The sequence below is a fragment of the Planococcus citri genome, chromosome 5 (genome assembly GCF_950023065.1).
Source record: "Planococcus citri chromosome 5, ihPlaCitr1.1, whole genome shotgun sequence".
Taxonomy (NCBI): domain Eukaryota; kingdom Metazoa; phylum Arthropoda; class Insecta; order Hemiptera; family Pseudococcidae; genus Planococcus; species Planococcus citri.
The window spans coordinates 22,176,879-22,199,762 of record NC_088681.1 but is presented as its reverse complement, the minus strand read 5'-3'; the positions used below and the strand labels follow the sequence as shown (position 1 = coordinate 22,199,762).

General features: G+C 34.5%; 3 protein-coding genes across 4 annotated transcripts in view; 2 read left to right on the top strand and 1 right to left on the bottom strand.

The window, feature by feature from the left end:
- The window catches only part of LOC135849189 (uncharacterized), a 373,560-nt gene that overhangs the window by 52,522 nt on the left and 298,154 nt on the right, over positions 1–22,884 (bottom strand). The gene's annotated exons all lie outside the window — the stretch shown is intronic.
- On the top strand, positions 12,359–12,874 carry LOC135848337 (uncharacterized). The gene has a single exon (XM_065368236.1). It carries the CDS (start codon positions 12,359–12,361, stop codon positions 12,872–12,874), a length of 516 nt encoding a protein of 171 aa, XP_065224308.1.
- Positions 20,255–22,617, top strand: LOC135846456 (uncharacterized). Its single transcript, XM_065365553.1, has 2 exons — positions 20,255–20,377; positions 22,196–22,617. The coding sequence occupies exons 1-2, from the start codon at positions 20,271–20,273 to the stop codon at positions 22,506–22,508; spliced, it is 420 nt and encodes a 139-aa protein (XP_065221625.1). The 5' UTR covers positions 20,255–20,270; the 3' UTR covers positions 22,509–22,617.

Sequence of the window (22,884 nt, the reverse complement as noted above, 5' to 3'; positions counted from 1 at the left end):
ACAATTATTTTTTCAATTCAAATTTCGATACCTATCTCAAATTGAGAAAATCAAAACAACACGTGAACCTGATAAAGATGTGTCATATCTACTTAATGGACCGTCAGAAAATGGCCGAAATTTGGCAAAGTGTCTCATTTGGGTAAAATTTTGCACAAACTGTTCAAGTGCTTAGATTATTGAAAAATACCAAAAATCAATAGAAAATTCTCAAAATTGAACGATGATTTGTCAAAACTGTGGAGAGTACCATAAAATTTGTCAAATTGACCCCCCTCCCCCTATTGAAAATTACCAGAGGTTCAACAGTTGATCATAGCATCTAGTAACAGTTTTTTTTTAATCACTTTTGTTATCAACCAAATTCTAAGAAAGCTCTTCACTCGACCCCCCCCCTCCCACACACACGCGAAAAAATCAACAAAATAAAATTTTTACAGAAAAATTTTCAAAAAAATTGAAATTAGAAGAAAATTTGTATAATAAAGTATTTTTTAATTTCAATCAAAATTTATTTAAAAAAAAAATAAATAAAATCAATACAAATGAACGCATTAGCAAAAATGTTTCATTTCATCTTTTCGACTACATTCACTACTTTTTCACTATTTTCACTACCCATTTTTAAAATCACTACTTTTCCACTATACAAACACGAACTAATCGTAAGAATACGAAAAATAACAGTTGAGCGGTTTCTGCGCCAGGAGCATAAGATGCATGAGAAGAATCTAGAGTAATCAGATGGTCGAACCGTATAAATTCTGAAGCATTGTTCCAAGAAATATTGATGTCATGATTTTTTTTTTTTTTTTTTGGATCGACAAATTACAAAATCAACAGAGATCAATAATCATTCCATTTTATTATCAATAGGTACACAAATATATGAGTTCCAACAAAAATTAATTATAGGTATCTCTACCACACGAAACATATGAGTAGGTAGTAGGTACCCAATCATACAACATCAAAAAATTATCTAGTTGGATTGCAGTCTTTTGTTATTTCAACCTGCACATACTTATAAGGTATACATTGGCGAATCACATTAGTGTTATAAAACATCACATAATTTTCAGCTGGACCCTTACCACACAGGATACTTTCTGAAGTCCATGAACAAGAGGTAAGTGTGATTTCCTTCGTAATGACTCCACCGTCATTATTAAATAAAATGGCATTAAACTTCTCACATTTTGGATAGCCGGGGGAAAAATCTTGATTCCCATTTATTAATCCTGCTTGAAGGCCAATCATATTACATACATTTTCCAAACATTTAGGATTTTTGCAGAGTGTTGTAGGATCAAACCTATAGGAAAATTGTAAAAATTGATCAACTTCTCATTACCTACCTACTTAACGTAAAGTATCGGGTTGCTATATGTAAAAACTATTATTTTGAAAAGCATTTTCTAGTGTACCTAGATAGGCTTTCTTACCCTTTAAAAGCATCAAATTGATCTTCAGTTATTAGTAGATCACCCGATACGCGCAGCAAAACATGAGCCAACATCAAACATACGTTGATAACCTTCATTGTCATTGTCATTTTAAAGACGATGTTCACAGAAATCACTTCCCAATAATCGCCTTATCCTGTTTACGTGATGTATGATTTTTTACAACCATAATGCTCAGCTTTTATTTCACAATAATGCAATAATTTTTCCGTCTTTTACTCTCACATTTGCGTAATTTTTTTCAAACTGAAAATTAAACCATATAATGACAGTGTTGTGTTTTTCATACTCGTAATTGCTACAGCTGCCAAATAATTCACGAAAAATATGTCGCAAAAAAATGATTTAATTCCGCATTAACCGTTTCCAAGGCTATAGCATTGATCCAACTGCCCCAACCACGAAGAAAAATCACCTATTGCTCAGTAAAAGCAAATAAGTACATTACGAGTAGAGTACACATCTGAGCAATCAAATGATTGCGCACATGTATGATTTCATGCAATTTCAGGTGAATTATATGACAGCTTGAACAGTTAAACAAACAAATGACCGTGGCCATATGATTTCGTTTCCAATTTTTTGAAAAAAAGAACTGTAGAATATGATGAAAAAACTATAGTAAAAGTCACACGCCAACAGCGTATGAGGAATCATTCGTAACTTGATCATTTGATTTTATTGCACGCGATCAAGATGACAGTAAGAGTTATCGAAATATGTTTGTTGTTATCTTACCTTTTTCTATGTGTATTCGGCAAGGACAAAGGTTTGCAAATAACTGAAGAGCAGTTTGCTCATTTTAAAGGGTAAGAAAAATAACTTGTGGAAATGAGAATAATATCCATAAAACACGAATTTCAAAGTTGAAACATTCCTCGCTTTTAAACTCAAGTTTAGATGCTTCGTGAAAATTGATTAACCTTGGTGTGGTTTTTGTTTTATGTGGAGATCCTGACGGCATGAAACAAGAATGCAACAAGATTGGCAAAATCATAAATGTCACAGATGGAAAAAAACCGTTTATAGAAGATCCAGAATGCATACGTTCGACAATTAGTTTACATAAAAGTGGTGGCGGAACAGTTTTAAAAGATGCTCTATTACTTAACTGTATATGGAAAGAAAAAGAATACTGGGTTATAGGTAAGGGTCGAACTGAAAATCATATCATGTTTTATGCTGTCGACAATAAATACATTTGTCATTTTGAAGATGAAAGACCGTATAATTAATGCCTATTTGCAGAGGGTTGAAAGCCCGATGAGAATTTATTACTTGCCAGAATTTCTTCTTGTATTTACATAATGTCATATGCTAAAACTTATTCTTGATTATAGATATAGGTATTAAGTAGGCTACTAATAAAATTACATGATTATTAAATTGATTATTGTTCATTATGAGTATAATTGTACATACAATCTAGAGGGAGGTAAAAATATGTTCTTCATTTTAAGGAGTCGAAAAAGTGCCAATCTGTTCAACTGCAGCTAAACTTAATCTATCAATTATATAATAGGAACCTATTTCTACAAAATTATTTTTTGAGCAATTTTGAAAAATGTTGAGCCAGAAATTGGGTTATGGTTTTCCGGATCTATGAAAAAGAATGATTCGACCAATCAGAGTACGCTAAAATGTCATGAGAAAATCAAATATTTTCAAGATTAGGTATATTTTTTTTTGAGTATTTAAGTACATATAAAGAATTTTGAGGGTCATTCCACCTCAATTCGATCAATTTTTTTAAGTCATGTTCTTCGTTTTTGCTCAATTTTTTTTACAAGGTTAAAACAGCAGCAGAAAAAACTATTCCACTCAAAGGAAAAAGAAAACACAAACCATGGATGACTCAAGAGATACCTACTGGATCTGATGGAAGAACGAAGAAAATCAAACAGACCAAGTAGTGAATGCACAGCACTAAACAAAGAGATCATGGGAACGTGCAGATGCAGAATGGCCAAAAATGAGTGGAATGAGGAGAAGTGCCAAGAAATAGAAGATCTGGAGAAAAGACACAATTCCAGAGAAATGCATACCAAAGTCAAGCAGATGATGGCCATTGGCCACCCACAAGAAAAGGAGAAGTGAAATAGCATATACAGTGGAACCGCGATAGGTGCAACCTGAATAAGTGAAAATTCACGTCAAGTGCAACCAAAATTGATCCCGGGTCCCTACAGTTGATTTACCATGTAAGTTCCCCTCCATAACTGCAACAGTACCTTAATAAGTGCAACAGATTTGGTTACTTTTTAGTGAAAATCATTGAAACAAAAGTAAAAATTTGAAAAATACTGTAAAAAATGTAGAAAATATCCAAAAAATCCTCCAACATTTACACTAAGATAGTAGAATGTCCAAAAAAATGTGTTAAATTGTAAAACCGGTAAAGTTGGCATAAAATGGATGTATGTAGGTAACGTAAAATCAAATGAAAAATCATTAAAATTGAGTTTAAAAAAAGTAGGCACTTGTCCCATAATTTATTCACCTTGATGAGTGCAAATTGCAAAGAAATAACCTTGCTTAGTGCAAACCCTTTCAAGTAAAAAACTCGATAAGTGCACTAATTTTTCCAGTCTTTGAGTTTGCACTTATCATGGTTCCACTGTATGCGAAGAAAAGATGGAAAGTATTGTGTCAACAATCAAGAAACAGAAGCGGTCTGGATCAACCACATACAAGAATTGTATGGAGATGACACACGCCTGGCTCAAATGGAAGTTTCATCTACAGAGGAGGCACCACAAATTGAAATGTGGGAGCTGAGGAATGCAGTGAAGAAAGCCAGAAATCACAAAGCAGTGGGGGAACAAATGTGGGAGCTGAGGAATGCAGTGAAGAGAGCCAGAAACCACAAAGCAGTGGGGGAAGATCTCATACCAGTCGTCATCATCGTGGTTCCTTGTCCTTTACAGGACATTGAAAATCGCATTTATGTGGTACCCTGACAGGTTGAGGCGAATGCCTATTGACACTGCGATTATTCTAGGAAATCGACGTTGTTTTGAGCTTTCACGTAGTAGTTTCCCATTACTTTCTACGCTATCTACAGTAGCGTGCAAATTAGTTTGGGACAGCAGCAAAATCACAACATTACACCACTTTTCAAAACCTCGCTACAACAATACCGCTAACAATTTTGAAAAAAAAATTACAGGTGGTGAAAGCCCTATCCTTCACAAAAATTTTGATGTGTTTGAACCAAAAAAAAAAAAAGTTTCTTAAAGCTCATAAAAGCTCACTGAAATAAAAATCAGAGAATTTTTAGTGTTTTAGTTTTCCGCATTTACCGGACGAACCGTACGTCTTAGCAAAAATCTGATGACATTATGCTGAAAGAGAATTAAATTTTCTACAATTTCGTATACATAAAATGTTAGTAGGACACTCGGATTCCAAACTGCACGCCTTTAAAGTTTGAGTAAAAAAACGTTGCTGCTGCAACTTTTTTTTAGTAAAAAAACCAACTTTTTTTTACTAAAACTTCAAAGAGGTGCAGTTTTAAAACAGAGCGTCCTACAAAAATTTCATAATAACGAAATTGTAGAGAATTTAATTCTCTTTCAGCATAATGCCATCAGATTTTTGCTAGGACGTACGGTTCGTCCGGTAAATGCGAAAAACTACAGTAGCGTGCAAACGTTGGTTTTTCTTGTAAAAAAAAGTTGCAGCAACGTTTTTTTACTCAAACTTTAAAGGCGTGCAGTTTGGAATCCGAGCGTCCTACAAAAATTTCATGTATACGAATCAGTGGTATAAGAAAACATTGAGATAAATAAAAACCAAATTTGGAATTTTTACTTTCCTCATTCTACCAAAAAACCAACTCCACATTCGAACTCTACAACCTCGAAAACATCAATCGACGTATTACACCATAATATAAGCAAAATTTGAAATCTCCCACCCATACGAACCTACGACTCACCTTCCACCTTCACCACAAAAAATGACTCCGGATTCGAATTCTACGACCTCGAAAACATATTATTCGACATATTACACTATAATGTAGGAAAAATTTGAAATATTCCCTCTCCCCACGCCTCACCCCTTCACTCCTACAAAAAAAATAACTCTAAATTCGGATTCTACGACCTTGAAAACTTATTATTCGACATATTACACAATAATGTGTGAAAATTTTGAAATTTTCTCCTCCCCACGCCTCACCCCCCACTCCTACAAAAAAAATAACTGCAGATTCGGATTCTACGACCTCGAAAACATATCAATCGACATATTACACAATAATGTAGGAAAAATTTGGAATTTCCCCCTCCCCACGCCTCACCCCCCCCCCACTCCTACAAAAAAATAACTCCAGATTCGGATTCTACGACCTCGAAAACATAAATCATTCTACGTATTACACATCGATGAAGTCGAATCCTATTTATCAATGTTTACTTTTCTGACTTACCCCATAGCACTAATTTAGGGGGTAAGTCAGAAAAGCGATATAAATAATGAATAATTGAAAATTTAAAAAAATTGAATACTTGGGGTTTTACATTATTGTTTTAGGAATACTTTCACTTATAATATAATTTTTACTGATCATTTCTTCTGAGGTAAAAAACAGTTTGAAAAACACTGGTTACAATTTGAAATCAAATTCAAAACAGCAACTAAGAAAGAACCAATCAAAAGCCTGTAAAATGAAACTGGGTCGCGAAATTTTTTATGCTGTGATGAAGTAGGGGTAGTACCCTCAAGTTACCCCTGGGTAGCGCTTCGGCAGATATAAGCCTCTACGAGCTAGAGCAGTTTTTCTGACTTACCCCGAATTCTGACTTCCCCCGGTGCACCTTAACATAATTTTGCTTTATCGTTGACGAACGTTTATTTTGTAACTTACTGTAGTATTATGCTTATGCAACCAAACTGGCTTAGACGCAGGAGTTTTGTCTAAGTCAGTATGTATTTTAATGGCACCTAGTTTTACACTAGTCTCAGTTCTTGAATCTTTATAAATTACAACGATTAAATAGGATATAAATTGATTCAAAGGTGTGCTTTTATTTATTAATGATACTCTTCTGATTTAAATGAATATTGACGTTAGGAAGGGTGGCAACTCTCCGATATTTGAGCTAGTTTGGAAGAGTGGAATTTTTCCTTCCCTAAGGAATAATTCTTAGCGTGATTTCCCAAGATGTAATTATCATATTTACCACCTAACCTTAGTAATTCCTAAACCAGGCTACAACAAAGGGGAAAAACCACTTGGTGACTTCCGGTGAATCTGTCGCCAAGAAGTCACCAGAATTCACCAAGGAGATCGCTGACATTCAGAAAAGTTTTCAACGACCACGAGTACATTCTGGTGATTTCTTCATCATGAATTCGACCTAAAAATGAGAAAATCCTCTTGATGACTTCTGGTGAATCTGTCACCAAGAAATCACCAGAATTCACCAACGATTCACCAGACCGTCAAAATAATTTTCAAGTCCCATGAGGACATTCTGGTGACTTTTTCACCAACCATTCGCCATAAGAAAGACGAAACCTCACAAAGTGACTTCTGGTGAATCTCTAACTAAGAAGTGCCCAGAATTTACTAAGGAGTCACCAGGCATTAAAACAAGTTTTCTAGGGCCATGAGTCGATCAGGGATTCCCAAAGCATCCCAAATAACACAATTTACAGGGAAAGCCTCCTCATTCCTTCAAAAAAAATTTTTAATTTTCCATTTATTTATAGTGTCCGAAGACGCGTTATTCTTGAAAAAAGATTATAAATAAAGCAATTCGAACACAGGAATTGGAATGAAATCGATTTTTTTCACTCAATAGGAAGCCTTCATGCATCAGGAGCAAAAATATACCTACATGAGAACTGCGAAAAGTTTTTTCTTGGGATCGAATGCATCGATGATAGGTGCTACACTTGAACCTGTAAAGTGCATGCTGAGAATGAAATAGACGTTGGGAGTTTCTGCGCCAGGAGGACCGTGATAGAGAAAAGAACCAGAGTAATCGGCTGACACAACGGTGCTTTCCATCCAACTTGATATTGAAAAGGTGAATACTTTCTCGTCCCCTCAAACTTTACGTAATTACGAAAAACATTTTTCAACATATGTAGGTACCCAGTCACATAATTCAGATAAAATATGTAACAAAAAAAAAAAAAAGTGAAATCAATTCGACCTTAACCATTTTCAAAGCCATGCCATTGCAATGAAATATCATCCAACTGCCCCAACCAAAAAGAAAAATATGTAATTTATTGATTGGTTGAAACAAATAAGTACATTTGCTATTCATATGTGCGCAAATGGTTCAGATTTCATGCCATTTTACGCGAATAATGACAGCTTGAGCAGTTAAAAAAACAAATGACCGTAACCATATGTTTCAGTTTCCAATTTTTTGGGGAAAAAAGGACAGTAGAATACTATGACAGAATGACAGAAAAACGATAATAGATAAAAATCATACACTCGTAGAGCGAGATGATCATTCATTGCCCGTTTCTGTAAAAACCATTTGATTTTATTGCACGCGTTTAAAATGTTAGTAACAGTGAAAGTTATCAACTTACGTTTGATATTATTCCACCTTTTTCTATGCGTATCGGGTATACTGCGAATAAATGAAGATCAATTCAAGGCTTTTAAAGGGTAAGAAAGTCTACGTATAGGTATAAATGAGACAATAATTTTAAAAAAATCGTTTTCAGTAACCTTATACCTGTACTACACTCGTAATTATTTATAGTCAAGTGATGAAAAATTGATGAATAATTTCTTTTAGGATAGACCCCAGTCGTGAAAATCTTGAAAGTTCATGCAATAGGATTGGTAAACAAGTGCAATACACATATGGGGATGAAGCATTTTTTGATAGTTTTCCAAAGATTGAAAAGGGAGAGGTTGTTGTATTAAAGAATGATGGCACAGGAGTCAAGATGAAAAAAGTCACAGTAGCTCTTTGTAAATGGTCTTCAGAGATACTGATGGCGTATGGTAAGGGTCAAGCTGAAAATAATGTCATGAAGTACAGTATCAACTCTCAAGGTTACTATTTTTTCGAGCAAGATGTGTACGGATTGTGATAGCGAACTGAAAACCAGCTGAAATTTTTTTTCGCTCGCATACAATGTTTCGTTCGATAGTTGCTCATAATTTTAGTTAATACTTAAACTTATTAGTAAGTAATTGCAATAAAATTGAACGATCTTTGATCTTTGTTAATTTTATAATTTAGTGATCAGAGATTTAGAGACGGAAAATGACACCTTCATCAACCAACATATTTCTTGAGAATATGCTCCGGAGTTTGAGGAGAGAAAGTATTGACCTTTTGGATATCACCTTGGATGGAAAGCACCGTTGAGTCAGTCGATTACCCCGGGTTCTTGTCTTTATCACGGTCCTCCTGGCGCAGAAACCCATCAACGCTTATTTCATCTTTAGGTTTATTAGGGGCCAGGGCGAATAAACGATGATTTTTTTTCGAACCCCATCCACTCCTTTTGAGGCTCATAGAATCCGGAAATGACCTTGAGTTTTTTCGCAAAACTGATGTCGCTACAAACTCTTGAAGTAGGACAAAAACAGCTATATTTGCTACTTTGATTATCTCTCCCGAGCACAAAAACAACTCCACCAATTGAAAAACCCCACTCTGTTTTTTGTTTTAGCGTCTAAAGTATCAATTAAGCCCATTTTTAATCCGAACTCAAATATGCTGTTGCCTAGTGTAATCTAGAAATCATAAGCCGATTTCCGGCTCATAATTTTTCAAAATTGTTCAAAATACATTTTTTGTCGAAATATTTGAATTTGCTAAAAAAAATTTAACCCATTTTGAAAAGTCACGTGATACTTTTTCAAAAATCACAACATAACCTTGTGCTCAAAAGGTATTGGTTCGTTTGGTTTTGGTTTTTGTAACTACATATGTCGATAGCACTACTTATTACCAAGAGTAACACGAACCCTCGCCCATCCGGATCGCGATTCTACTACCTACCTACCTACCTATCGATATTCAATACTTTAGGTATTAGGTAACCATACGAGATCGTCGCATTCCTAAAAATCCAACAAATGGAAAATATAACCTATAAATTATTAATTTTTTTGAAAAATTATTGCATTTCGACACACGCGTACTACATACATTAACGAAACACCTCACCAACGTTCATCTGTACAATCAAATAATTCAATGAAGTGTTTGCATTAGTACCTAGTACCGACTACCAAGTACCTACTTACTAATCAAGTACGCACATTTTACAAAAGCTTCAGCAATTATAAAAATTTATAGCCATTACCAGGTACAAAAGTATAACAAAAAGTATGACCCAATGAAAAAAACAATATTTGTAATGAAATATAAGATAACGCAAATTTGGAAACATTATTGCAGTTCAAGTCATACTTCGATAGAGAATCAGTGAGTGATCATTTGCAAAACCCAAATTAGATTTTATACCACGATGATGATAGTAATGAAACTGAAAGTGATCAGCACGTTCTTGATGTTTTCGCACTTCTTTCTTTGTTCATCGGGTCTAATAACTGAAGAGGAATTCGAAGCTTTTAAAGGGTAAGTACAAAGTAGTAAGTACCTAGGTAAGATAGTCTACGACTCTACGTGCATACCTATGTTGACTTTTTTTTTTTAGCTGCCACATTACGACGGTGATATTTAGCTTGGCCACAAAGCACAATTGACAGTCATTTTCGCACTTAAATTTCTTTCAAAGTTTTTCATTCAATTTGAAAACTGCGATTTTTTTCTGCGATTTTCTCATCCAGGATTTAAGTTTTTTTCTGCTGGAGCTGAGAATACGTTAAAATTCCCAAAAACTAACCAAAATACTCGTATTATCATTTTTAAGTTGCATGGTTTCAGTTTTAGGGTCTAACAGAGAAAATTGTCCGCATTTTCACGAGTGGAAATCCTTGAAATTTGCATTGTGATTTCCACCACAGTTCACACATTTGAGGAGTCTATTTTTTTGTTAGCGAGCTGAACTTGCATAATAACCATTTTCGAAATTTGGGAGTATTTAACCCCTTTTCCCCTACCTCTCATTAGTCTGTCTAGAGTCATTCGTACCCCAAATACAGTTTGAGTATTTACATCGACTTTTCAGTAAAAAAAAAACTACCGTATTCGGACAACTATCAAAATTTAAAAAAAATTGGGAAACATAAACTCGACCCCCCTCCCTCTTAGTGGACCTCATATAGGGATCAGAACAAAAAAGTCCACGAGATCAGAATTAAACTATAAATGCTTTTGGTTTTTTTTTCATTTTTCTCTCAACTTTTTGCCATTTCAAAAAGCACCGTACTTTTTACAGTGAAACTTTACATTCAAAATTGTAACAAGGTAATTGAGATTGAATAAAATTGAAAACTATCCCATCTTTGTGATTTTTTTTTCAGGGAAGACCCCACAAGATATTGCGACAATAGCGCAAGATTGAAAACATGGTGCAATAGCATAGGTGTGAAAACGAAAACCATAAAACCAGGCACACCATTTTGTATAAAAGGATATCCACTCTGCGCAGACGCAAAAATAAAAATATCAAAATCAAAAGGTTGCGGAAGTGAAACAAAACCACTCAAGATAGTCATTTGTGCGTGGAAAGATCCTTACTATTATGCTCTTGGCAAGGGCAAAGCTGATGGCCATGTGATGAATTACAACTGTCCTACACCCAATGTATGCGTTCCTGTTCAAGATGTGCCATATTCGTAATTAGTGGAGGATCGAAAATTATGTCTTGCAAATTCTTCTTCCAGCAGTAAGGTACCTAATTTTAGTTCACACTCTAATTTATTATCATTTATCAACAATAAAATTATATTACTTTTGAGCTTTGACGTTTGTTAATTTTATAACTCTACGATATGTTTTCAAGATCTACAGGCCTACAAAATACTTGAATTTATCGCGAAATTTTAGCTTATTTTGATAGGTCGCATGAAACTTTCAAAGTCTTCAAAAAACGCTCAAATATTCAAAATTTATATTTTTCCATCCATTTTAGTAGTCTAAGTGGGAGAAAAAATTTTAGGCAAAAAAAAGCGAATTTGAGCAATTAGATCTTACTGAACGAGAACTTTTTGGTCATCATTGCCCACTTCAAAAAATTAAGAAAAATAGCCAAAAACTTTTCAAAATTTTTTTTCGTTTTTTTTTTAAATTTGGCAGTCGTTAAAAAGTTGAGACCATTATACATACATACGTATTACATTAGTTTCTGGAAAAATGATACCTTTCGATGTTTTGGAACAGTTATTGCGAAAAATTTGAAAATAAAATAATTTCAAAACACGAATTTTACTCCAAAATAAGCAATTTGCAAATTTCCAACAGGTCAGTAGAATCTTAAAAGTGGTCATGAATTTTGATGACAATACATCTAGGTCGATACAAAATCTCGAATACTGTCTTTTGGAACAGACCCATTCTTTCCAAAACAGATTCTGTAGGGACCAAGGCAAATAAACAACGATTTTTTTCGAAGCTTCTCACCTTTGGTGACCCATGTCTCTCATATGGGTGGGGGGAGGGGTGAAGAACAAACGAAAAGTCTGAAATCAGCTATCAGATACTTTATATATTTTATGCACTCAAAAAAAAAATTTAAAACTGTGGCGAGATGGTGAGATATAATTGGCTGCACGGATATCGTTAAGATGTAAATATAGTTGGCCGCGGGCCGCTCCTCTTGTTGACAAGAATTTTCTTGTATGTTAGTTATTATAAAAGTAGCAGATGTGATAATAAAAAGTATATTGTTATTGTTAATAATTTTGGTATTGGTTCCGACATTTGGTAACCCCGACACAAACAATATTTTTTATGAATTTAATATTATTGTTATTTATTTCTTACGTCATGCCTGAAACTGCTGCAGAAAATTGTGGCTCCGGAGATCAAAACCGTTACTATAACATTATCATTCCAGATTATAAAGTCAACGCTCCTGGTGGCATTACAACATGGATAAATCAGGTAGAAACTCGATTTAAACTGGCAAAAATGACATCTGAGGAGGATAAATTTGATCATATGGTTGCGTCACTGCCACATGAAATAACGAATCGCGTATTCAATATAATAAACAATCCACCAACTGTAAGTCCTTTTACTACATTAAAAGATACAATTATAAAAGAATTCAAGCTAAGCGATGCAGAACGTGTTAAAAAGTTACTGAAAGGTATTTCTCGTGGTGATCGTAAACCATCTGAGTATTTTAGAGAAATGAAAGCGCTAGCTAAAGATAAAGTAACCGATGATGTTCTTCGAGAAATGTTTCTAGCTCAATTACCGAAATCAGCAGCCGATATTTTGACAGTTTTGTCAACAACTTTGTTAGATGAATTAGCTAAAGCGGCGGATAAATTATGAGAACAAGTAAATGGAAATGAGACTGCTGCTGTATCTTCGAGTAATAATTCTGCTTCTGCACCTGATTTCGCCGATGTGATGGGTAAAGTTGTTGAAGCTTTAGATCGCTGTTCCTTTAATTGTCATTCGTCGTTCTTGTTATCGTGGTCGTGGCCCAGGTAATTATAAGGGATGCAGAGGTTACACTAATCATAACCATACTCAAACTCCAAATGATATCGTTAAGATGTAAATATAGTTGGCCACGGGCCGCTCCTCTTGTTGACAAGAATTTTCTTGTATGTTAGTTGTTATAAAAGTAGCAGACGTGATAATAAAAAATATATTGTTATTGTTAATAATTTTGGTGTTGGTTCCGACAATTTACAATTCGACTAACAACGTAGGCAGTAGGCACCTATTTGGATGTTTTTAAAAATTTTGTTTATTCAAACTTTGCCAACCATCGATGTCTACCTACCTACTCATGCAGTATTCAAACACTTCTGATTCTTTGATTACTCAATTGAAACCTGTGATAATTTTTGAAACATTCGAGTGCAGCCAGCAATGGCAGAGAAAAATTACCAACAGCTTACCAAACACACACTCGACGATTTACCATCGCACATTTTCGACCAAAAAATGTAAAAAAATTTGAATTATACTTTTTACTATCGCTTTCAGAATTCTACAAACGTTTGTTGTAGGTAGATTTCATTTGCATTATTCAGTGAATTTACAACAGCTTTAACAACAGAAAAACAAATGGTAAACATCACAAGCTTTGGTTTTCAAAAGAAGAAAAAAAAAGGATTGCTAATGTGATAGAAAATTTTGAATATAATGAAGCAAAATGAGAGCTTGGCAGTAGTTTTCTGAAAGCTTTTTAGTGCGGAGTAAAAATTGTATGCAAGGTGATCTCGTACCCAGCTCATCGCTATAAAAGAAGAGAACAAGATAGATTTGAAGTTGATTCCATTCTAAGAAATTCAAAATGCCTGCGAAAGTTACTGGATTGTGTTTGGTTTTATCGTATGTTTTCCTATCTGTGTTTGGAGATTACTTGAAGATAACTGAAGATCAATACGCTAAATTTGAAGGGTAAGCTTTCATTGGTAACAATCCATGGATCTATTTTATTCTCAATTATTTACTTGAAGTATTGGGTTAAATTATTGTTTTGGGGTATTCTCATAATTTTACTTTTTTTTCTCTGTCACCTTTCGTTGCAATTAAAGGTAATGATGAATAAGCAGGTATTATAATTTTTATATGAAATTTGAACTGCTGCTCAATAAAGCTGAACCGAAATTGTACAATTTTGAGAATTCCCTTGCCAGGTCCTGTGAATCTCCCCTATTTCACCGGGCAAAATTATCATTAAAATAACGAGGGTTTTCAAAATACCTGCACCTACATACAAGAGCTCCCCATTTTCATGAACTACACTGAGAGAACACTATATTTAGTAAAAATCAATGCTGATAAGGTTTACCAACTCAACACTTCACACTATTATCAGGTGACCACAAAAAAAATACACAACAACTAATCTTTGTATAAATTTTTCCAGCGGAGATCCAACAAAATACTGCGGAAATTGCAAATATCTAACATCGGTATGCAATATACTGGGTAAGAATGCAGGATACACAGACGGAACAGCACCTTTTTTTGAAGGTTATCCGGCATGCAACGACACAAACATTGTACTAGAAGGATGTGCTGGTGGAACCGTTTTGAAACCGGCCAAAGTAGTCGTTTGTGGCTGGTCTAATGAGAAAAATTTCATCATAGGAAAGGGTCAAGCTCCACATGCCGTCATGAATTATGTACGTAATAATGAGAAAGGTATTTCTTATCCTATTCAGGACATTCCTTGTATTCTTTAATAACATAGAAATGAAAACTTCCTTGAACATTATTACTTGCAAATAAGGTAAATAGGTACCTATAATTTTAGTTTATACTCATTGTAATTAAATAAATATTAATATAGTGTGTTCATCAAATCTTTGCATATTTTATAATCTCACTATTTAAGGGAGAAGGAACGTATCACGAAGCTCGAATAATGACATCATTATCAACAAAATTAACTGAATAAACACAAAGAAATTCTAAATCACTACTAAAAGATCTATTCTGAATCACCAAAAAAAAAAAATCAAATTGAATCGCCACCAAAAAATTAATTTTACATCACCATATTTTGGTGTGTTTACCGGGAATCGACTTAAGAGGCCGAAAATAGAGTACAAATTTTCAGTTTTCTGGGTCGATTTAGTGATACTAATCGATTCTTATTTTTAGCCAGAATTTGAATTTCTAAAATTCGCCATAAATCAAAAAATTAATTTCAGCTCCTGAAATTTTTGCTGGTGGTTTACTTCCCTTGTAAGCGTCTTTGTAAGCGTTTTTAAACATTAAAATTTCCCCAAAAAAATTCAAATTTGTTCAAAATATGTAGGTACTTCAACGTCTAACAATCAACATATAAACATTTTTGGAATTTTTTTTTCTTAATTGAAATTTCAATCCTAAATGCAAAATTTGAACAGACTTAATACGTCCCAAGAACAAAATTTTTCGACTCCTTTGCCAAAATTTGAAAAAGATAATGAAATACAACCGCAACGTGCCCACCCAAGCGAGCAGTTCGAGCGAAGAGAGGAAACTCAATTTTTACTCGTATGTAGTCGAGTATAGATGGCGACTGAACAGTTGAATCCGCTCGAATGTAATAATTTTCAAAACTAGGAATACCGCACAATATGAAACAATATCAAATGCACCAATAAAAGTTAAAAATTATTTATCGCTTAGCAAATGAACACGTGACAATAAATTATCACTCGCGCAGTGGAAAAAATTTGCTGACTGCCAAGCTGCCATGTACTTTTAGCTCATTGACGTAAATTTGCAACGACAGTGTCGGTGATTTCATATTCATATTCGTGAACAAGTCCGATCAAAATTATAGAATTTTTCTCTCGAATCGGGATGATTTTCAAAAAAGCGAGAATCGAATCCTGAAATACTTATTAGTATTATAGGTTCCTTTTTTCGAACGGTATTAGGTAGTTTCTGACTATGAACATAAATGTCTATTACCACACGCATTGGTTTGTAAATGAGAATTTACCATTTTGATGTACGAGTACTTTATAGGATAGCATTTTTTTTTAAATCCTAAAAATCATGACCCATGTTCGCGCTAAAAATGATTCAGAATTGCTTAAGAAAGTTTTAATATATTTTCACGTAGAAATAAAATAATTATTTTCTGCTGAAATTTCAACTGATTTTGATAGTCACATGTCACATGACACTGTTCGAAAATCTCAGGAAATACTGCTCAAGAAAGTTTTGATGGAAATACGTTTCCAATATAGTCCGGCATATGACAATAGGAGTAATTGCACCCCCCCCCCGCCGATCCTCCGGGACAACTTTTTTCTTAAAGGGGACATCCCAAGGAACATTTTAGAGCAAAGTTGCCAAAAAAAAAAGTTGGCCTTACTTACAAAATGGCGGCCATTTTGATTGACAGGTCAGCCGAAATCGCAGATTTTGCGTTTTAATATAGGACTTGCACGAACTTTTTCAAACTTTACAAAGGTAGATCGAAAGATCATGCAAAAACTTATCACCTGTCAAAATTTCAAGTGCTAAAGTGCGTTTATCGATTCTTGGTGAATTTTTAAAAATCCAATCTAGGCCAAAAATGAGGGAAAAAATCAAAATTTTACCAAATTGACCAAGAAAGCTGAAATTTGGGATATACCCTATTTTCGACATGCCAAATCGATTGGAAACGGTTTCAACCCGTTTTGAGCAGTTCTGGAGCCTCCAGCAGATTTTTGAAACTCGAAATTCCCACAAAATTCCATCAAATTGGAGTTGTAAAGCTAAAATTTATTCTAAAAACTAATTTCAATACGCTACGAAGTACTGCAGGTGAATTTCAAGTCGTTTTGGATCCTCCAGCAACTTTTTGAAAATTCCTGAAGCCTCCAGCAGATTTTCGAAACTTTAAATTTTCACAAAATTTCATCAAATGGAGATGGAAAGATGAAATTTACTCTACACTCCAATTCTGACACCCTCTGAAGACGACTTCAGGTGAGTTCAAGTAATTTTAGGCCCTTCAGCGTCTTTTTTTGAAAATTACTGGAGCCTCCAGCACATTTTTGAAACTTTAAATTTTTACAAAATTTCATCAAATTTGAGATGGAAAGCTGAAATTTACTCTACACTCCAATTTTAACACCCTCTAAAGACGACTTCAGGTAGGTTCAAGTCATTTAAGGGCCTTCAGCGACTTTTTTGAAAATTACTGGAGCCTCCAGTAGATTTTTAAAACTTGAAATTTCCCCATCATTAATTTATCAAATGGAGTTGGCAAGCTTAAATTTACTTCGCAGACTACATGGTGGTTTCAAATGGTTTTGAAGCTCCAGCTACTTTTAGGAAATTTCAATTTTCCAAAAAAAACGTCATACAACCTTTCAAAAAGTTGCTGGAGGCTCCAAAACGACTTGAAATTCACCAGCAGTCAACTTCGTAGCGTATTGAAATTAGTTTGCAGAATGAATTTCAACTCTCCATCTTAGTTGATGAAATTTTAGGGAAATTTCAAGTTTCAAAAATCTACTGGAGGCTCCAGTAATTTTCAAAAAAAAGTCGTTGGGGGCTCTAAAATGACTTGAACTCACCTGAAGTTGTCTTCAGAGAGAAGGTGTTAGAATTGGAGTGTAGAGTAAATTTCATCTTTCCATCTCCATTTGATGAAATTTTGTGAAAATTTAAAGTTTCAAAAATCTGCTGGAGGCTTCAGGAATTTTCAAAAAGTTGCTGGAGGATCCAAAACGACTTGAAATTCACCTGCAGTACTTCGTAGCGTATTGAAATTAGTTTTTAGAATAAATTTTAGCTTTACAACTCCAATTTGATGGAATTTTGTGGGAATTTCGAGTTTCAAAAATCTGCTGGAGGCTCCAGAACTGCTCAAAACGGGTTGAAACCGTTTCCAATCGATTTGGCATGTCGAAAATAGGGTATATCTTAAATTTCAGCTTTCTTGGTCACTTTGGTAAAATTTTGATTTTTTCCCTCATTTTTGGCCTAGATTGGATTTTTAAAAATTCACCAAGAATCGATAAACGCACTTTAGCACTTGAAATTTTGACAGGTGATAAGTTTTTGCATGATCTTTCGATCTACCTTTGTAAAGTTTGAAAAAGTTCGTGCAAGTCCTATATTAAAACGCAAAATCTGCGATTTCGGCTGACCTGTCAATCAAAATGGCCGCCATTTTGTAAGTAAGGCCAACTTTTTTTTTGGCAACTTTGCTCTAAAATGTTCCTTGGGATGTCCCCTTTAAGAAAAAAGTTGTCCCGGAGGATCGGCGGGGCGGGGGGGTGCAATTACTCCTATTGTCATATGCCGGACAATCACGTCTCAGCTTCGGGTGCAAAATTCTTTTTTAAATGTCCAAGAAAAATTTTCGTCGAAGCATTTAAATTTCTCGCAAAATTTTAAACTATACCTTGATAGGTTCCATCACACCTTTTTCTGATATTCCAGATATCATGATCCAATGTTGGGCTCAATTTCAAAATTGTTCAAAATGAATTTTTTGTCGAAAAATTTGAATTTGCCAAAAAATGTAACCAATTTTAAAAGGTCACATGATACCTTTTCAAAAATTCCAAAAATCACAACCTTACCTTGCGCTTGGAAAGTATTGGTTCGTTTGTTTATGTTTTTAGTATTGACCAACTATTATCGACAGCAGTACCAAAAGCTTAGACCAAAAGTAACACGAACCGTTGACCATCCGGATCGCAATCCTACTATGGCATCGATACTGTATTCAATATTGTAGGTACATATTAGGTAACTATACGAGATCGTCGCATTCCTAAAAATCCAATCAATGGAAAATATAACCTATAATTATAATTCATTTTTTTTTAAATTATTGCATTTCGACACACGTGTATATTAACGAAAAACCTCACCAACACGTTCATCTGTGTAATCAAATAATTTAGGTAAAGTGTTTGTACTAGTACCTAGTATACCTACAATATTACGTACTTTTTACAAAAGCTTCAGCAATATTAAAAATTTATAGTCATTACCAGGTACAAAACTATAACAAAAACTATGACACACTGAAAAAAGCAATTTTATTGTAATGAGATAAAAGAAAGCAAAATTGGAAATATTACTGCAGTTCGAGTCGTACTTTGGTAGAGAATCAGTGAGTAATCATTTGCAAGACCCAAATTAGATTGGGGAATATATATTGGCACGACAGAAGAAGTGATTCGAACGACAGGACATTGGAACGACAAAATAAGGCATTCTAACGACAATTCTTAACAATTTTCAACGACAGTCCAGCACGACAACTTGAGTGATACGAACGACAATTCAATTTCATACAAACGACAAAAGAAATGTAATCCACGTCCAAATAAATTATTCCCCGCCAAAAAAACAAAATGCCCGGCAAAATAAATTATTTCCTGCTGAAAAATTTTTTTTCAGAGAAATAACTCATTTTGTGATTATGCAAGAAGTTCATTTTTGAGTTTCTTGATTTCATATGGCTGAACTAATTGCTGAGCAAGGTCAAAAAACTCATATATTTTGAGTAGTAAACCTCAATTAAAAACACTATTTTCTCTTTCTTCAATTAAATACTGAAAGTTTTCTCATGTTAAACAATTTTTCAACTTCAAAATCACTCTGGAAGAAGGTGAACTGTCTCCTGCCTCTTGCTCAGTTCAGCTCAGACTTTAATTCGTTTGGAGATGTTCCAATTTTTTATTTGGGTTTGCTGCCTGGTGATCCGCATAAGTCGAGCAAAGAAAAGCGTATTACGTCAATTTGTTCCTGCCCCTACAATACTAAATCAGAACTGTGCAAGCATACTTTAGGTACCTATGCACATTCGTCTCAAGCTCATTGAAGTTCCTGCCGAAGGGAAGACAATTCCTTTGGGACAGAAGTGGAAGAGAGGCAGATCCTCAAAAGTCAAAAAAGCACTACTTGTACAATGATACGTACTAGATAAACTGTGTTTTTTTTAAATGTCGTGTTTTTTATCAATTTTTGGATGTGCAATTTGTATTTTTTATGTCGTTCACTATTTCATTTCTTTGCCGTGCATGATTTGTCGTTAAATGTATTATACAGACGTGCATTAAATTATTCTGTCGGGCAATACCTTATATCGTCGTTGACATTCATTTACTGTCGTTCAAAAACTTTTTTCGTCGTGAAATAATTCTTTTCCAGTGCAATGCCTTTTTCTGTCGTTAAAATGCCCTTTTTTCGTCGTTAAAACGCCTTTTTCTGCCGTGCCGATAAATCACACCCAATTAGATTTTATCCCACTATGATGATGGCAATAAAACCGAAAGTGATCAGCACGTACTTGATGTTATCGTACTTCTTTCTTTGTTCATTGGGTCTAACTGAAGAGGAATTCGAAGCTTTCAAAGGGTAAGTAAACAGTACCTTAATGTAGTCTATACGTACGAGTATTTTAACTACACCATGGTAGGTATAGAGGTACCTATCTTGGATTTTTTTTTTTTTAGCTGCCACATTTTCAACCAATTGTTAATAATTTACCATCAAGCACTCTGGTAGAATAAAAATCAATTCCGCCGAACTTAAAAACGACGATGATATACATAGTTTAGCCACAAAGCACAAATTAATTTTCACCCCAAAAATTGACAGTCATTTTCGTATCTAAATTTCAAAGTTTTCCATTGAATTTGAAAACGGCAATTTGTTCTGTGAATGTCTCATCCAGAATTTCAGCTTTTTTCTGCAGGACCTGAGAATAGGTATACTTTGTTTCGCTAAAATTTCCGAAAACTGGCCGAAATGTTATCATCTTTGAGAGTTGTATGGTTTTTGTTTTAGGGTCTAACGTGATCTTAAAATTATTCTTCGGGGCTGGCATTCGACATTTTGCCGAATTTAACCCCTTTCCCCATACTCATCGTTTGCCTGTCTTCAATTCTTCGTATCAAAAATGCAATATTTGAATATAATAGTACATACTTCGATTTTCAGTCAAAAAAATTCTCGTATGTACGTATTCGGCAAACATTCATATTATTACAAAAAAATTAGGACACATTATTTCAACTCCCCCCCCCCCCTTATTTGGATTTCATAGGGTCAAAATTATTCTGCGATGTTCATCCCAGGCGGTTGTTCCAGTTTGTGATCAAAAAAGCAGACGAGACCAATATTCACTCATAATCGAATTTTTTACCATTTTGGCCTCAGTTTTGGGGGCCCAGCTCCGCCACCCTTTAACTCTTTCGTGGCCAAAATGCATCATAATGAGGCAAGTATACATCTGTTTTGGGAGTTTTAAGTAAAAACTGTTTTTTTAAAAATTATAATGCTGAAAAGAAAACAGCACGTTTTCAAAGATTCTTGAATTGAATTGAGAAAATATTCATTACTCGAAAAGTATTGGGACTCGACCTCTTGCCATTCCCCACAAAGCCTCACTGGTTCAAAATTATTCCGCGACGTTCACCTCACACGAACGTGTGAGTTTTAGGATCAAAACAAAAACAGTCGACGAAGTCAGAATGATTTTTTATTTTGCCCTCGACTTTTTGCCATTTCAAAAAGCAGCGTATTTTTCAAAGCCAAACTCTTCATTTTCAAATTTTATGAGATATACCTAATATGTACTTGACATGAAATAATATAGGGCAAAACGCTCTGACGTCACGAAGCGTATAAGTGGTTGCGGATCTTGATTCCCCTTACATTCTATAGGCTTCAAGCTAGTGATTGTTCTGTCCACTTTGCATTTTGATACACCAAAACTTTCAAACCATCTCGAGGATCCCATTATTTTATGGGTCAAAATTATACAGAATTTTGTCCTCTTTCCAATGGAATTAATTTTTTTGAAATCCGCGAAAGTCTTTCTTGAGGAAATTGACTTAACGAGCTGAAAAATGTAGCCAATTCAACATATTTTTCTGTACACTTTGAACTTTGAGGCGACAGAACTTTTAAACCATCTCGAGGACCCCATTATTTTATGACTCTAAATTGTAGAGGATTTTGTCCTCTTTTCAACGGTACTACATTTTTTCGAAATCCGCTAAAGTCTTTCTTGAGAAAATTGACTTAACGAGCTGAAAAGTAGAAGTGAACAGCATTGTTTATATGCTATACTCGTAAGGTTTGCCGTACAATTCACACGGCGCATGTATGCAACCTGAAATGCGCGTTTTGCCCTATTGAAAACTATCTAATGTTCGTGATTTTTTTCAGGGAAGACCCTACGCGATATTGCTGCAATAGCGCAAGATTGAAAACATGGTGCAATAGCATAGGTGGAAAAACGGGAACCATAACTCCAGGCGAACCATTTTTAGAAGGATATCCATACTGCGCAGATGCGAATATAAATGTAGCAAAAGGTAGCGGAGGTGTAAATAAACCACTCAAAGTAGTCATTTGTGCGTGGAAATACCATTACTATTACGCTCTTGGCAAGGGCCGAGCTGATGGCCATGTCATGAATTACCAATGTCAGAAGGAAACCAAAACGTGCTTACCTTTTAAAGATGTGCCATACTCGTAATTGATGGAGAATTGAAAATCAACTAAAAATTTAATGCTGGCAAATGCTTCTTCCAGCAATATCGAATTTTAGCTAACACTTGAATTTTTTAATTAAGAATAAAGTTGAATAAAATTATGTGATGGTTCATTTTTAACTTGAAATATGTATAAATACGAGAAGATGGTTTTCAATAAAACGCTCCATATTTCAAAGATGATGAAGTAATTATACATACTTGTTCCATATCATCTCAAACGAAAATGGAGCTAAGTCATACAATTTTATTCGATTTTTTCACCACTTCCCTTGAAACGAATCTAGGTACTCACAGGGTTTAAAACAGAAGATCTTGAATTGCAATGAAAATTTTAAAATTAATTTTCGACAACAGTAT

Bases quoted from the DNA above. Each gene is read 5' to 3' on its own strand.
- LOC135848337 (XM_065368236.1), top strand. From the start codon at position 12,359: ATGCCTGAAACTGCTGCAGAAAATTGTGGCTCCGGAGATCAAAACCGT.
- LOC135846456 (XM_065365553.1), top strand. From the start codon at position 20,271: ATGATGATGGCAATAAAACCGAAAGTGATCAGCACGTACTTGATGTTA. The intron at 20,378-22,195 runs GTAAGTAAACAG...GATTTTTTTCAG, and splicing joins GAATTCGAAGCTTTCAAAGG to GGAAGACCCTACGCGATATT.